The 17,953-nt window shown below is 43.4% G+C and overlaps 1 protein-coding gene across 1 annotated transcript; it reads right to left on the reverse strand.

Moving 5' to 3' along the window:
- Positions 1-1,398: 1,398 nt before the first annotated feature.
- VKORC1L1 (vitamin K epoxide reductase complex subunit 1 like 1) lies at positions 1,399-17,202 on the reverse strand. The gene is made up of 3 exons (XM_061368965.1): positions 16,974-17,202; positions 4,670-4,779; positions 1,399-3,585 (listed from the first exon to the last, which is right to left on the reverse strand). The coding sequence occupies exons 1-3, from the start codon at positions 17,165-17,167 to the stop codon at positions 3,359-3,361; spliced, it is 531 nt and encodes a 176-aa protein (XP_061224949.1). The 5' UTR covers positions 17,168-17,202; the 3' UTR covers positions 1,399-3,358.
- Positions 17,203-17,953: the final 751 nt, after the last annotated feature.

Raw genomic sequence — 17,953 nt, forward strand, 5'->3', positions numbered from 1 at the left:
GGTCACGTTCCCTTGACTAAGGGACCAGTTCTGTAACGATGGACATAAGAAGCAATCTCAGCTGTTTGGTCTTAGCCGAACTCTGAGGCTTGTACTGGAGTTACTCAGGCTGCAAGGCCTAACCTTAGGTTATTAAGGGTCAGCTACGTGCAGTAGAACAGAGTACTAGTAAGTTGTAAAAGAGACTTGGTAAGTCGCTCAAGGTTAGCAGGATGTAGGAGCAGGATGGTGAAGTTGCAAGAAACACAATAAAAGCAGCAAATGTAACAGGAGGCAGAATTTTCGCGCTCGCTTCTGATCTTCCAAAACTGTGTGTATGCAGCAGTTTAACACTATATATACCCTGGACCTCAGATGAATAAACGGATCACTTTATCAATCATATTGATTGTGCTGTGTTCCCTCCGCATCGCGACGACATAAAGTCTCCAACACAGTATCCTCAAGATTCCTCAAGAATTTGCCTTCAGATTTGTAAGGGTCAAATTTGTATCAACTGCATGTTAAATATTTGTCACAGCATTAGTTTTGGCTGGGGGCAGGTGGGGGGGGAGTTGCATAAAGCAGTCCTCTGATTTCCACCACATTAACTAATTATAACCTGAGCCATTTTACTGGAAGAAATATGCTGGTCCTATCACTGGGAGCAACAAGGAAAGAGTCAAAGAACTGGAAGCAGAAAGGTCCAGATTTCTACTGCTAACATTATTTTGCCCTCTATTCAGGCCAACTGCATTTCTGAAGCACAAGGGTGGAAGTAGAAGACTTAGGGCCATTTCTAGCAAATCAGTTCCAGTAAAAAGTAACTACAAGAAAAGCACACAAGACAACAGAGTTCACAATTAAGGATCAGATTGGCAAGTTTGTGCACAAAGTGTAGCTGCAAATTCTTCCAGAGACCAAACTCTGTTTCCATTTGATCCCTATGGCCACACAAGGACTGCAGACACGACTGCACAAAATCTGGCCCTAACCAAATTTACTAAGCAAACTGAATTAACAGACTATGCCCACACAGACAAGCACAAGACACAGTGAAGTTAGTCAACACCTATACTTCCAGCTGATGGGGCTTTTCTCCTTCGTTTTCGGTGTGCACTACACCCAGAAACTGGACCACTGATAATACTTGTCTCCACTGCTGCTTGTTCTGAGGGATCAGCGCAGGCAGCACGTGTTCACCTCTTCCTCTCAGATGAAAAAGATGCCTTAGAGTAGATCACAGGAATGCATCAAAATAAATCTATACAAAGTATTAAACAGTGATAGAGCTTCAAGGCTTGTAAGAGAACGAAGTAAAGCCTTGAAGGACCAGTTTAACATCATTCACTCCCCTCATATCAAAGTTCAAGGCATTTGAGAGACAGAACTAAACATCAAGAGAAGCTTTAACTATACTCTGGTCAATACAAAACGCATTTAAGGAATTGTCTAAAACTGTCAGACAAGAGGGACAAGTAGTTTAGTGTTACATGCAACAGATGTTACTCATACCACAGAACTCTATACATAAAAGCAGTTTCCACCTACATCCTTGATACAAACCAGAAAATTACTTTAGTAATTTAAATAGTAATTTGTGAATTCAGTCTAAAATGTCTACTTTTCTCTCTATGGAACACTGCATGTTTCACAGTCAAGTTTATCCTCAACAACTTAGTGTTTAGAATCCACCTAGCCAGACAACCTAAGTGGCTCTCTGACATTCATGTTTAAGCAAAAACATCCTAAAATTAGTTAAGCTCATTCTTTCAATAAATGGGTACGCAGTTGGAGTTCTTCATATTTAGAAGCTGACAAGGGTAAAAAGCAGCACAGCACCAATTACAGAACGTAGCTGAACCGATACATTTTGGTGTCACAGAGTCTGAAACACAAGTACTTTACTTTCCCAAATTGCATCATCAACCTTCAATCACATTGATTTAAGTTAACTGAAACAATATTGCTACCACTTCTCAGTCTAAAAACTAAAACAGATCTCTTAATACTCTTCTATCCCCAGCAAGTTTACCTGGGAATTGGTTTGTTTGTTCATTTTTAAAGCAAGGACACTTCTGCCTGCCAAGTTCAACACAAACTATTTGGTTTAGGATTTTAAGACAGAAGGCACTTTTAACATTCAGCCTTAGAATACTGAGTGCAGAAACAACATTTATGATTTTGTTCCTTTGTTTAAATCTGCAGTTTAATTTTGTTTTATTCCCAGTTAGTTATTAGAAAGAGCAATGATAGCACTAGATCATATTTCATTTTCAGGAGCACATTTACTTACTTATCTCACTAAACAGTGTGCCCTTCCAAGGGATCTTATGTATGTCAGGCCTAAAGTTCATTTCCCAATATAGCACAAACCAAAGATCCCGACGAAGATCAATTAAGGAACTGCTTCTTGGTTATCCTGTTCAGTCAGTGGTTTCCACTGCAAATTGCGATTCTATACTGCAGCATTCATATAACATCAAACATAAGTAACACTGGCTGGCTGACCACAGGTTAAAAATGAAACAGCTCTGCATGGAAATTAAGTCCTTCCAAAGAATATTGGTACACCAACCCCCAGTCTGCACATAATATCCTGGTGGCAGCTTTCTATTGACCACATTAAGCTATTTCATTCTATACAGAAATTAATGACATTGTGGTTTAACAAACACACTTCAGGTTTCAGCTTTAATTCCATTTCTTGTTACTGAAGACACGGACAAAAAGGAATGGAACAAAACCCAACCATCATTCTCACGACAGCACTAGCAGCGAGTGCAGCAGCTCAGTGTTCTACATAGGTCACTTCTTCCATCACGTCAGTCGAGTATTAGCTGAACACTCTGACAGCTCCTAGGCTAGCAAAACTGATTGTACAGTGAGTTCTCCAGGGATGAAACCAGTATCTCTAGTTTTATTTACAGTATAAGTCCTAGTCAAATCTAAGTCCATCAGCTAAAAAAAGAAAAGTAATACACATACTGTAAACATGGCAACATTAAATATGGTAAATCCTAGTCTAGACTATTTAATCACATCTTGTTATACCTGAATTTATATACAGGATATTTTATAGCAGGTGTTACCCACTTCACAAGTGGAGGGGGGAAGAGAGTCTAGGTTTTGCTGTGGCTAAAACTCCTTCAAAGTAAAGTTAAAGCTTGTCTTTGATTGTATTAGAGCTTTCTTTCATAACCACATTGAAGATTAGCACAAAGGAAAAACAATTATCTAGGGCCCCTTCAAATTGATAATTAAAAATTCTGTTATGATTCTCTGGGAAAGTGTCTGATATGGAGAATAAAAAATTACTGCAAAATAAACTTAATGGAAGTTGGGTCTTCAGACTGTCAGTCAAGAGTTCAAACAGGCCTTAGTCCTGTTTGGGTTGGAGTTGCCGTTTCCAGGCCTCGTTCAAATAAACTAGTCGTTTGTAGTTGATGATAAAGAGAATGAAGTTCAGCAAATATGTGATGATGCAGACAATGCAAAATTCCTTCAGCACGAAGTACAGAATGTATGCCAAGTACAATGACCCTACTACAGACACTATGGAGGATGTCATGAGGATTAGAGCTGCTACTGCACTTGCTGTCATACCTGCAACAAGAGAGAGGAAGTTACTACCGTTGCTCTCATTCCCCCCCTTCCACACAGAACAAAATGCCTAAGCACTCTTAATTCAAACTGAAGGCTACTCAGCAAGTTGGTATTACACAGAAGTCTGTTTAAAATACCATGAGCTCAAGGTGGCTCCCAAATTGCTATTTGGAGGGGAGCTTCTAGGTTCTGTACAACAGTCCTTTGATAAGAAGTATGTGTATTAACCATCTTCTGTATTGCTGAGTTATGGGGAAGTTACAGGTTGGTCAAGTTATGTCTGTCAACAGCTTTAGAGCAGACCATACAGTTACAAAGAAATATGTAACTATTACATTTCATGCACTTTTCCCCCATCCCTATTACTACTGCAAAACTTGTGAATCCCATTTTTATTTCCTCTCTTTTCTGTCATGCAAGACAATACTAAATACACTGAAGTGAAAATACCAGTGCAGCGACTGTCTTGATGCTTATATTAATAGTATAACAGGAGAAAAATGCAATTGCTTTGGTTATCTGTGGAGCAATGGCTATTCTCACGAGGGCCTGCACAACCCAGGATTAGAGCCGAGTGAGACAGCCTTGAACTCTCTCTGACTCAGCTGAGCTGGGGAGGCCTGGAGTCGAAGAAATGTAAGCAGAACGCTGCAACAGGAGCTTGCTGGCCACAAGGAATGCACCGCTTATCACAGGGCATGCACCCTGCTGTTGTAGAGATATGTGTGTAAGACTTAGCTTAGCCAATAGCAATGTACAGACAGGCGTGTGAACAGGTTTATGTAGCCAATGAAAGATGTACAGCTGTCACGTAAACTATCACCAATGGTATAAATTAGGTGAGCCTGTGCAATAAATGGAACAAGAAGCGTAACTCATATTGAGATTGTCTTCTTGATTCGGGTCGCTCCTCCGACAGTTATCAGTTGGGGTTTTAAGCCCTTTGGAGAGATGTGTCATTAGACTGGTGTTAAAAAAGATAAAAACCACATGCATTTGTCTGGTCTCCTGCAGATTACACAATGTGTAATACACTCATCACCACAGAGCTTTACTTTAGCCTCAAAACTGAATTAATACTTACCAAGTAGCATTTGTAGTATATAAAACACGAGTCCGAAAACACTGTTTGACAGATTTATTGCACTGTCCTTTCCAAAGATGGAACCCAACAGACCGAATCCTCGACCCCATCTGTAAAACAGTGAAACTAATTAACTCGTATTCAGGTACCTGTTGCTTTACATCAGTATTTTCAGTTCATCACTGTTGAGGAATCAAGAAAACCCAGCCTTCCCCCATATATTCTGACATGACAACCACAGTCCTATACAAAGTTCAGAGTTATCCTGGAAAACCAAGCAGCTTGCAACACAGGGTGCACTACATAGAACTGTATCCTGCACGCTGCTGGCCAAAGTTATTTGACACACCAGAAACTACCAAAATCACACAGCTGCAACTTCACCAAATGCCATGTCTGCTGCTTAGGGTTGGTAAAGCTCTTTCATCAGATAAACACTTCCTTCCTCCAACAACAGCCTTAGCAGTTCATTCCATCATAGTAAGTTGGACACTGCTCACTATACAGCTGAGGGAAAATAGTACAACTTGGTAACTAGTTGTTACCACTCTACCAGCACTCCCCTAACTGGCCCCAGACCAAGTAAAGCAGAGTATGTGTTTGCATTTAGCTGTTCCTGATCAGCCTAACACCTTAGGAGGAACCCAAATCTGTCAAGCAGACAAGCTGGAGATGGTACCATACAGGATGCACAGACCTCATTTGTCAGTGCCCTGGCACAGAGTGACATCTTGAACTAGTACCTTAACCACAAAGTGACTTTCAACCTCTTAGTGATAAGACAGAAAGTGACACAAGCCCTATGAAACTGCTGCAGCAGGAAGGGGATAAGAGATTAAATGAGCAGATGTACAAGAAACCATTAATTCAATGCCCTAAGGCAGATCATGCCATTATTTGTTAAAAGCAAAGAGGACTGTATTTATTAGTGCTTCACCATGCAACTGAACTCATTTACAAGAGAATGTTAGGATATCTGCCAGCACATCTCTGGAGCACCAAGTTAAGTACTGCATAAAAGGCTAGGTTCACATTATCAGGTGAACTGTCAGGCATCTATGTAAATAAAAGCACAATCCCTGTCGTTGGAGCAGCGAACACCAGCGTGCTTCATGTATGCTCACACAAGCGCCATTCCCAAATAGCTTCTTGTACTAGTTGGAGGCAACAGCTCTAAACCAAGACATAGCACAGGTTTGCTCTCTGCACGCGACAGGAATGTTGCCGACATACTTTGCCATGCATCTGAGACCAGTGAAAGGCTACCACCACATTACGAGCAGTTTCCTCACATGAAAAAGGTACCATAGGTAGTACAATTCAAGATAGCCTCCAAAACACTCCATAATCTCACAGCCATTAGCAGAGTGTTTTCAAAACATATTCAAATCAATCATTTTAGTTCAACCGTAGTAATTGTCTGGAATTAACTGTGACACCCAAGTCTTGTGCTCTTCTCACCAAAAGAGCAGAAACTTCACCCCTAGAAAGCATGTTTACTGCATAAACAGTAAAAAACCAAACCTCCTTTCAACCAGTTTGGTCTCAAATCTCGTAACTGACTGAAGCGAAACCTCTGTGCGAATATAAAGCTTTACACCAGCACAGAGAAGACTGACACTGCTTTACCACAGGACAATGTCTTGTATCCCAGAGCCTCTAAGGCTCAGAAAGACACCAGGTCAATTGCTGGGGTGAGCAGTGTTGTGTGGCCTTGCTCCCTGCAGCCATCCCAGTGGAAGTCTGGGGCTGCACAAAGCTGAGTGCGCATCCTCCCTCCAGTATACGATGGCAAACAGTCCTGCTTAGCATCTAGTGTAGCTTATAGGTGAAGCAGCGTCAAGGATGGATACCAAAGGTCTGAGAAAGCAGCTGTAGAGATGCAAGTGCAGCACTTGACAGCCATGCTTCCAAGAGGGAGGGATTTCAAAGCAGACCAAACACCATGCAACAACAGATAAGCAAACATCATAAGGAAATATGCAAGTTCCAAAGAATCTTTGGTATGACAAGACTTTCCTCCCACACACTGAAGGTTATCTGGATCTTCAGTGAGAACCTTGATAAGATGGACACAGCACATGACAACTGTCTCATGTGTCCAGCTACCAAACACAGTATTAAGGAGCCATATACATTAAAGGCATCATCACTTTGCACTGACTGCTCTGTTTTCACTGTTCTGGATTACCACATTTATAGGTGCTTCAGTTTACTATCCACAGGTGCAATTTCTTGTTGTCTCCAAGTGAGAATTCTCTGCAGGGTGACTTTAAACCCTATTTGAACACACTCAGGCTTTCCCTATTGAGAGACTAAACAGCAGAACACAAAGTGTTCTTTGACAACCATGCCAAGTGCAAGGTCCTACACCTGGGTCAGAGCAATCCCAGGCACAGCTACAGGTTGGGCAGAGAAGAGATTCAGAGCAGCCCTGCGGAGAAGGACTTGGGGGTGCTGGTTGATGAGAAAATGAACATGAGCCGGCTTCAGTGTGCGCTTGCAGCCCAGAAAGCAACCGTATCCTGGGCTGCATCAAAAGGAGCGTGACCAGCAGGTCGAAGGAGGTGATCCTGCCCCTTTATTCTGCTCTCGTGAGACCTCGCTTGGAGTATTGTGTGCAGTTCTGGTGTCCTCAACATAAAAAGGACATGGAACTGTTGGAATAAGTCCAGAGGAGGGCCACAAGGATGATCAGGGGGAGCACCTCCTTTATGAAGACAGGCTGAGAAAGTTGGGGCTGTTCAGCCTGGAGAAGAGAAGGCTGCATGGAGACCTCATAGCAGCCTTCCAGTATCTGAAGGGGGCCTATAGGGATGCTGGGGAGGGACTCTTCATTAGGGACTGTAGTGACAGGACAAGGGGGAAGTTTAGATTGGATGTAAGGAAGATGTTCTTTACTGTAAGGGTGGTGAGGCACTGGAATGGGTTGCCCAGCGAAGTTGTCAATGCTCCATTCTTGCAGTGTTCAAGGCCAGGCTGGACAGAGCCTTGGGTGCCATGATTTAGTGTGAGGTGTCCCTGCCCATGGCAGGGGGGTTGGAACTGAATAATCTTAAGGTCTCTTCCAACCCTAACTATTCTATGATTCTAAGTGTGCCTGAGTCTGTGGATCACATTAGCCAAGCTCAAAGTAACTGCAGGATGCAGAATTCCTACCCTCTCCCTGCTCTAGCTGTGTGCTTTCACCTCTACTGTGTGCTCTCACCTTTACTGTGTGCTCATGAGATCCTGTTGTGTTCAAGAGCAAACTCAAGCTTAAAACATCAGAAACTTCAGACTGTAGAATGTGAGCCTTCAGTTATTCTAGAAGTGAATAAAATGCTGCTAATGGAAAGATAATGAGTTTGAGCCCTTCCTGTGGTCAGGGTCCCCAAGTGAACTGCTCACGCTGCAAGAAGGTCAGAGCATGGTGAAAGCTTTCTGCACATGCAATAGCTCATTAAGTATCTCGTTGGCTTTGCAGCAGTGTTAAGAACATGGAGTATTAAATTTCAGTCCACGAAGTACACCAGCTCTGATCTCACATCTTATTCCACACACTTGAAGACAGTCAAGAAGCCTGTGGGGTTTGAGAGGAAGCACTTTTTCCAACCTTACAAGGTTTGAAGTGGAAGTTTTCTGCATCAATCTGAAAAGCAAAATATTTAGACTTTGTGTATTTCCATCTAATTTCTTTCCTGAAGAGGCTAAATCATCTCCTAATTCTGTCAAGGAGGTCCCCAAACCCACTTGGCACAACAAGCCAAGTACTTTGCAAGCAATTGGAGGAACACTGAGTACACGAATCTTCCTTCTCCCACCTAAATCATGCAAATCACACCCAAGTTGTAACTGTAAGTCTAAACACATGGCAAAGAAATAGCAAGACTGCAGTCCTAACCACAAATTCCAAGTAAAAGATTAGTAAAAAGGACTAGAAACAGCTCAGAAGTTCTTGTGTATCTCACAAGGATTATGATTTACAAGACCTATTGTTAATTGGGATCAGTTCGCTGGCTACAGAATGCCAAGTAAAACAAACTGCACCAATTCAAGAGCTGCCTCCACAGCAAGACGAAAGCTTAGTCCAACACCGCTTTTTCCTGGTACTGACTTTGGCTCCCTGTCCCTTTCAAGGGCTCTGTTGTGAAACTCTTGCTGAAGCCACCCTTGTGTGATTCAGAGCACTATGACAACACACGTGGCAAGAATAATTCTGCCGCACCCCAGTTGCACTCCTAGTAAGAAAAAAGCACACTAACTACAAGGAAGTTTTAAAGTAAACCTTTGAGCCATCTTCCTGCACGTCTGAAGTAACTCCATTCCCATCTGTTCAAGATGACACTCCCCATGTGCAGGTACAGCCTGGAAAATGCTTTACAAACGCTTCAAGAAATCCAAGGCAAAGTGTTCGTGCAGTTTCCCAATGCCTAAAATTGAGTACTATTACTGTACTATTAGCTACACTGGAGTCAGTGACTTCTAGTCCAGTGTGCATCTCACTCCATCAAGAGGAGGAAATAACACTGAAAATGATTATCCAGCCACTAAACAGTGTCCCTTTTGGGCTGTGCTATTTAACCAAAATCAGGAACATTGTGTTCTCAGAAGTTTCAAGCAGCATTTACATTTACTTGTTAATAGAAAGAACTAAGGTCATTTTGGTCCACAAGTGCCATCTCTCAAATAAAATGATACTCTGTTAAAGCACCACCTCCTCTGCATGATTATGAACATTCTCCATGTTCCAGAACAACAGATTGTGGGAGTACACTTAAACTAAACATATTACTGTAATTTAGCAGAGACAATACCACTAGCAGAAAGGCAACCAAAAGAAGTACACAGTCTCTTGGTCATTTTAAAGAACAAGTAAACAAGCTTCGTCTTTAAGTTAAAAGCTGTAACTTACCAGTCTTAGCTCAAAAAAGCAACAGAATTCCAAGCCTGCCAAACACAGCAAGTCAAACAAGCAAAGTATATATGTAGCCATGAGTCAGATTATTGTCTCATCCTCGCTCTGTAAGAAATGCTATACTGTTTGCTCTAGCCAACCACTTCAGTGCTTACAGTTACCTGCAGGAGATGTTTTTAAGGGCTTTTACAAAGAGACCAATCCCCAAGATGCTCTTCTTAACCTCAGTCATCATTAAGAATCAGCTTAAGAAACTTCTGCACTGGGGTTTCCCCTGCACTAACATACTCATTCACTCATGTGCAGGTACAACTTTGAATGCTCTTTACAAACATTTTCAGAACAATGATTCAAGAAATCCAGGACAAAGTGTTTAGAACTGTTCATGTAGTTTCGTAACACCCAAAATCAAATACTACAGTGGCTTTTTGTCATGCCCACCTTGAAGCTTTCCTGAGTGCACCTTGATGCTTTCTGAACACACACATGACCTCCACAACATCCTCCAGTGTTGCCAGGATCACATCAGCTCAGTTTCACTTGGCAGTCCATAGCTCTCGTGTCAAAAGAACTAACCACTGGTTATTTTCATGTTAAAATGAATATACATACTGGACCAGGTCAAGGCCAGCTTGCTTCAGAACCACGTCCCTGACACCAGCCAGTAGCAGATGCCTTGAACAAAGCACACGCACTTCCCAGTTCACGTTCTAGTCTCCTGAACATCTAGTTGAAAATGCTCTCAAATCCTTCAGGAGACCAGGTTATTAAATGGCATGGATGATTCAAAAGAACTGTAAGTAAAGAACTCAAGTTGTGTTTTCAGAGTAACAGATTACTTAAAGCCCCTCGTTTCAAGATTGCTTCTCATCCCATAAGCATTCTTTTGTTATCGACAGCAAGCACCATTTACCACTTTGTAACCCTGAGGAAACAATAAATATCATTTCCTAAAATAAGTTTATATCTGGCAAGTGATGTGCCCATTTCCTGAAGTGTCATTTGACTTCTGGGATAAGTTACAGCACAGAATGGAAGCTCTCAGGAGGGAAGTAGAGCTGCCCTATGCTCACACATCATCACACTCAGTGAAAAGCTCATATAAAGGTCAAAGGAGCTGGAGCAACGTTAAGAAACTGGTTGCAGCTTCTTTACAACTTCATTAGAGGATTGTGGCTTAAACCTAGATCATGGCTACGAGGTTGCTCAGGCCATTCTAAGAGTTTTAATAAATCAAGTAAAAGTCTTTGATTAGAAGCCATAAGAAAGAAAGGAGATTAAAAACTCCCACTTGTAAACTTGCCAAGAGTGCTGACAAGTTGTGATACATTTCATGTTGCAATCTATGAGCAGGGTTTACCATAACCAAATAGGATTTTGTTCTGTATCTCCTCCAGCTCTATCTCAGAAACAGTCCAGAAACCTCTCAGTGTCTAGATCAGCAATTCTCAAGCAGAAAGTGGTTATTTTATAGCAGTTTTCATAGACACACTGGTTATTCAAGCTACAAGCCAACAGCACTGCTCTACATGATCTCATCTATTAAGCTATCATAAATGACACCTGAATTTGAACTATAGGCACTCTGTTAAATTTACCTCACAACAGGCAAAATCATTCTCAGCCCTACTGCAAATTCCAGTCAAGCTGGAAATGATGTATTTATGAAAAGCCAGAATACACATGTTCATGTAGGCACTGTAAGGTTGGAAAGACATGTAGTGAGAGTACTGCTCTATTATATAAAACCTGGACCTCAGCCACTATGCATTCCAGCAGCCTGAAGTGTTATCAATTTTCTGTTAAAAAGATAAGGCAAAACTCACTTGAACTATCAGCTTCTGCTGCTCTGGGAACAGCCTCCTTTAGAGCCAATGAAACTGGTTTTCTACAAGTGTTCCTGAAACGCCTTCCTCCCCCAGCACACGGAATAACCTCTGGATCCCTCCCAGCTCACATCCTCCACAATCAAGTCCATCAGCTATCAGTTCTGCCTGAGTTCTGTTTGCACATGTGCTGCCTGCCTACCTGGCAGACCAAATGGGACAGCCAGCCTTAGTTCACATGGCAGGGTCTTTCCCTCCAAAGTTACTACTTTGAGTCTCTCCCCCTGCCCCTTTAGCACTGAATCTGTTTCTATAAAACTTTACTAACTGAGAATCACAGAATCATTTAGGTTGGAAAAAGACCTTTATGATTGAGTGCAACCGTTAACCCAGCACTGCCAAGTCCACCACTAAACCACATCATTAAGTGCCACATCTGCACGTCTTTTCAATATCTCCTTTAAGTTTTGCCATTAAAAGATTAAAAAATATACAATAAATTATTAATACAGCACAAAGGTAAAATCCCCTCTAGAACCCAGGCTAAAAAAGCAGAATAACACAACCGACCTTGGCCTCAAGTTGTTTGCCCTATTTGGCTCATCATCCTTAGCTGTAAAATTGTATCACACTCATGTAGCTACAGCTATACCAGCTCACCATCACCCTGAACCTGCAGCATTCCAAATGCTGCTGAAACAAAGGCCTGACATACTAGATGGATTCTGCCTACACTGATTTCCCTCTGCCCAAGCAACAAGCTAGAGATCTTCAAACCTTCCCTCAGACAGCACAACCTATGAATCCTTGCTACGGAGTAACTGAAGCAGCATCATTACAGCTGCTCTCTAACCATTGCAATCCTCATTTTATATGACAGGACAGATTATAGCTGAGTCTCAGGAGGCAACATTTTCATGTCAACTATTTCAGTAGCCTAAGAACCACAAAGATGATTCCTGTTGAATGTAACACCAGCTGCTCCACATGCTGCCCTTCAGCAGTTTAACCAAACTTCCACCTTTTCCTAATGGAAGATGCCCAATAATAACAATCTGGCTCAGGTTAAAGACATTGCTGACCAAAAGAGAGCAGAGACTTGCAAAACCAGGGAAGCTTAAAAAGCACACAGGTCTCATTTGTGCACACTGGTTCACAAAAAGCAACTACACATGCTTTTCCCACTTCTTGCATAATGCTACTTCTACCTTTTCTCACCTTGTATCAGTCACTAACAATTGTAGCTGTCAACCTCAAATGAATCTCAATGCTGGCTTGCCGGTACAGCAATAAAAAGTATGCTGGGACATCAGGAACTTACCATTAATATGAAAGATAACCACTAAATACTGTTCTTAACCTGGAATCAAGCAAATTTTACAAGACAAAGGTTATAGGAACTGCCCCACAACAGAACTGAAGTGGATATAAACATCATATATTCCATGCCCACTCTGCAGAGAAGTGATCTCTACATCAGCTACTCACACAACGTAGCACTGAAGTACTGTCTTGCAAGGACAAGCAGTTCAAATAGATCATTTACACTAAGGTCTAAATTCACTGCTTGAAGTGATTGATGAAGGTGAGCAGAACAATACAATACTACAGTTGACACAGGCTACGCATGGCAAATCCAGCAGAACAAGTGCATGTCTGCACCTATCAGTCCACAATGCATGCAAAATGTTACAGATAGACATCTTCAAGAAGCACCAGATGATTATGTTGGTGCACCCACTGGAAGACATAATGCAGACACGCACATCAGACTTTCAGAACAGGCATTTCAGAGTGGCTCAAGTGCACGATGGCAATCTAAGATCCTGCACATTAGCATAAAGTTCAGAAGAAGGAACCCCTAAAATACGTCATCTACCATATTATACCCAGATGAACACAGAACCTTAACAGACTCCGGAACTCCTTCAGTAAGTCAGCTAAAGATGCTAACCTAGAGCAATACTGACCATTTCCAAACCTCTCCCCTTACACAGTTCCCAGTATTGCCAAAGATATACAGTGACATGTGCCCTTTGCTCATTCAAGCCATTTGTCTTCAGTCTGCATTGAAGCTGTTACAGCATTAACACATGCCAGGCTACAAAACTTGCTTCAAACAGAGCCATTCACTAAAGTGCTCTGCAGGAACCTGAAATAAATCAAGACAGAAAGTAGAAACATAGCAGAAGGCCTAAAAGCCTCCTTAGCTCTGGCTCTCTCTGTTACTCTCGATTGCCACATTTTCTTTCAAGCTATACTTCCATCCACATTACTTGAAACTTGTCTATTAGCTTAATTCCCTCTGTGAAACTATTGTTAACAATGAGACCAAGGGTATGTCATGAACTGCTGTCAGCCAGTTTCATTACAAATAAAGCCATTCGTGCCACTTCATAATTCTCAATTATGAGACAGCAACTCACTTAAATCATCTACAAAACTACCAAATGAGGATACTAGGTGTTTCCCTCGTATCTTCCCTTATATACAGGCCTTAGCTGGTTTTAAACTATTTCACGAACTTTCTCCATGATAACAGCTTGAAATATGCTGACCATGAGTATTTTGAATAAGGAATACTAGGGAGGTATCTCTCCAACACAATCTTCTGGATGAGTCAGACTCTCCTACAAGATTTTTCTATGTTCCTCCCTTTGCATGCTGGTAATCTTTACAACATTTCTGTTCTTGTTGTTGTGCCAATACCAGATTTGGCTCAAAAGCAAGACTTGGAAATGTTAACAGTTTATTAGTGGGGAAAAAAAGCGCCCTTCCTAAAGGCCAGAACTTGATTCTGAAGTAACTCAGCTCAGGCAGGAGTACACTAATTTATCCTAATTATTCTATACAGTTAAAATTAGCTCCAACACCATGAGGTGCTTTTTAAAGTTCCGCTGTTGGAGGCAACACTCAAAATGTGAAGACTGTTATATTACAAGTTCCATCACCAAATCTAGCTTAAAAAGTCACACAACCAGATGAATGCTCTAGAAGCCTGGTAAAAGCCACAAAGCACAAGTCTGTCACCCATTTAACTCTGTAGGTAACCCTGCCAATCAAAACCCAACTGATTTCTGACTGCCAGGGTAATAGTTTAATGAGAAAAGAAACAGACGAAAGTTAAATCTGCATTACATGTGAAAATGCTGGAACACAGTATTTGCAACTCTACTGTCCTGGTGAAATCTACACTGTAGTTACAAGTTCCTGTCAGTAATCGAGTTTCAGAGAAACTCTGGTGATGTGGTAACCAGGAATACTCTACTGGAGACAGAATGACTGATGGATGTGGAGCTGTGGCAACACAGAAAATAAGATTCATTTCTTTCAGTGTTATTCTTCCTTGAAAGTTTCATAGCTTGCCCCCTTGACTTACTTTTACAGCAATAATCCTTTTCTGGCTGCCCTGTACAGCACTGAGAGCACGTTCTTCTCCAAATAAGGTTTGACTGAACAGAACTTGCACGCTCCTTTTCCACACAGTCCTTTTCCCACTTGCTCTAGTTATCACGAGCTGCAATACTTCAGTCTTCAAGCATGACTCTCCTAGCAACTGCTAGTGAAGTTTTAGCTGACTTTATCCCTCACTGTTTGTATTATTACACAGAATTCCTACAGTAAAGTTTTTACAGGTCTTCCCATGCCATACTCAACATTTCAGCTGCAGTGTTACTAATGAACACTACAATTACCAAGCAGCATTCCATAATTAAAAATCTAAAGATATAATTGGAATTGTTTCACTTCTTCAAAGCATTTAGTAAACATCTATTAAAACTATTACTTCAAATTCCCTATCTCAATAGTATCATTACAATAACAATACAAAGCTAATGAAGAAACAACTCTACACAAAAACAGGCAACTATAGAGACTACTTAGGTGCTTAAATCCCTGTTGATCTCTTTTTACCTTGATAGCTATGGTAAAATTTACTCATTTACAAATTACTGATGGCACTCACTTGGTTTAATCTCAGTAATCTATGCTCAATTTTAACTTTTAAGTTATCTGGCAAGCTAACTGAAGTCTTCTTCCTGTTTAGACTGAAACTTCTCATTTCAGGGCACTTCTCATATCCATTCATTCATTCATCACTTCTCATATAGAGACATGAATAAGCACCTTCACAAACTGATTACCTGATGGCAGATAGAAAAGCAGAGTTAAGGCCCTTATTCAATCATTTCAGGCATCCAGACACACACATCTCTTTGTAGCATAACACAATCCCACTTCTGCCACCACAGAAATGGTTTTAATAAGAGTACCCTGTATGTTTTGCCTATACAATTTAACTGGCCGCCACCTTGACGGACAAGGGGCATGTCCTCCCTCGCTGCCTTGTTATGATGATACAGCAAGTACCTCTATAAAAGCAGTGACAGATTTGATGCATGTTACACTGAGGGGGGCCAAGGGGGAAGTATCTCAAGCACTCATTCAGCTGAAAGCATTAAACATGATAATAACTAAATTCTAATTAAAGAAATGAAGCATTTGTTGAAGAACCAAATCCCTCCCTTTCCCAGCTCTTTACTTGTAGCTGCCTTTGTGTATGTCTTTATATGCCCATATATATATATACACACAGAGACACATATATGCACAGAGCAGCTTCGATATTGCTAAGCAACTCATCTTTCTTCTTTAGTTGAAATACTTCAGAATATGCTGTTAGGAGAGTTTCTTGGCCAAATTACATCTGAAAGTATTTCCTGTACTATGTTCACCCTGGTAGCACTTGTAACTACAGAGCAGGTTAAGTCTTTTCATTACTGCAATTCATTCAACTAGTGACTTGACAACAGGCCAAGCCACCAGCACATTAGAACTTATCATTGACTCCTAATAGAAATAAGAGTTACTGGCCTTTAGAAAGCAAGTGCTAAAGTAATTATTGACAGGAAGCCTGTCAAATAAAACGGGGTTTGGACTGGCCTTCTGCAGCTCTACAAATGTCTCTTCAATTAACACTTCCTCTCTATCACACAGACAATCTTCTGTGCTGCCAGGTGACACTCTCATGAAAACCCCGTTCAATTAAAGCAACGCAAACCCAACCATCGACAACCGTACGTGTTTATGTTGGCCTTAACCGCCAGCCACACCTGCAGCACTTCACTGGAACACACGCTCACCACCAAGCCGCCTGTCACTCCAGCTAATTACCGGTGATTACAACACGCAAATTGCGAGTGCCTCACCCTCCGGCCTGCGGGGATCCCGACAAATCGCCGCTCCCACACCAGCCCTCCAGCGATGGGGCTGCCTGAACACAGAGCCCCGACCCCCTCCTCCTCAGCCTGCCCGTCCTGCGGTCCCCAGCACAGGCCCAGCCGCCCGCCCCTTCAGCGCCCCAAGGAAGCGCTTCCAATGACGGGTCCCGGCCCGCAGCCGCCGGCTCCTGCCGGCCGCTCGAACCCCCCTCACAGAGCCGACCCGGCCTCCCAACACCCCCACCCCCGCCTTAGCCCGCAGGGTACCGGAGGCAGCGCTCCGGGGCCCGGCCCCGCCGCTCCCAGCCCCTTCCCCTTGGGGCAGCATGAGGCGGCGATGGGTCCCATCCCCGCCTCACCTGGAGGTGATGGCGGCGGAGCAGCGGACCCGCTCGCTGAAGTCGCACAGGGCCTGGTAGTGGATGTCGTGGCCCTTCTCCCGCTCCAGGTGGCAGGCGTACAGGGAGAGCAGGATGCCGGCCGCGCACACCGCGGAGCGGGCCACCCGCTCCCAGCGCGGCACCGACACTCGCAGCAGGACGGGCGCCGCCATCTTTCCCCTTCCCTCCGCCTCAGCCCGCGACGCGCGACCCGCGCCGGCCAACCGCACACGCGCGCACGCACCGGATTGGCTCAAATGGGCGGGCGCGCCCCTCTCGCACCGCCCCACTCGACCGCGCCGGGCGTGGCGCTCCGCGATGACGTCACGTCAGGCCCGGGGGCGGGGGATGGGGGGTGTGGGGCAGCGGGCGGGTGTGGCGCCGCCTGGCGGCCGTCAGGCACCACTGCAGGGCGCCCTGGCGGCTCCCCCCTCCCATTCCCATTTGAGCAGGAAAATGAGGTTTTCCACCCATTTCCCTTAGGTCTGGGCTGTTCCGGGCAGTGCAGACCCCGCACGGCTGAGGGGGTGATGTCCCATTCCCTCTAAGCAAGGCGGGGTCGGCCTCTGAGCCACAGGGTTTGGCCATGACTCTAGAGAGAATAAGCCAAACCTCACAGCCTGCAGACAGACAATGCCCATCTGGTGCCCCCAGTGCAGAGGCACCTTGCTGAGGGCCTGTTATGGTCCCAGAGTTTACCAGGATGCTTCCTGGGACATGGAATTTGGGCAAGAAGCATCCAAAGGACATGAGGTTTGGTTTCCTGAGCACACACCACAGCCTCGTGCTCTGCCTGGCTCTGGAGCAGCTGCCAATGGATCCTCCCAAGCCTTGTCTTTGGAAGAATATGCTCCATCGCTGAGCAAACAGATTTCATCATCTGTTTCTCAGACCTATCATCACCGAGGTATCCCACCTCTAAATACAGCCAGCAGACCCATGAGCCAATAGTGCTGCTT

This window comes from Neopsephotus bourkii, unplaced genomic scaffold, assembly GCF_033783945.1.
Source record: "Neopsephotus bourkii isolate Nb327-2 ecotype Australia unplaced genomic scaffold, CSIRO-AGI_Nbou_v1 NB_140, whole genome shotgun sequence".
NCBI lineage: Eukaryota > Metazoa > Chordata > Aves > Psittaciformes > Psittacidae > Neopsephotus > Neopsephotus bourkii.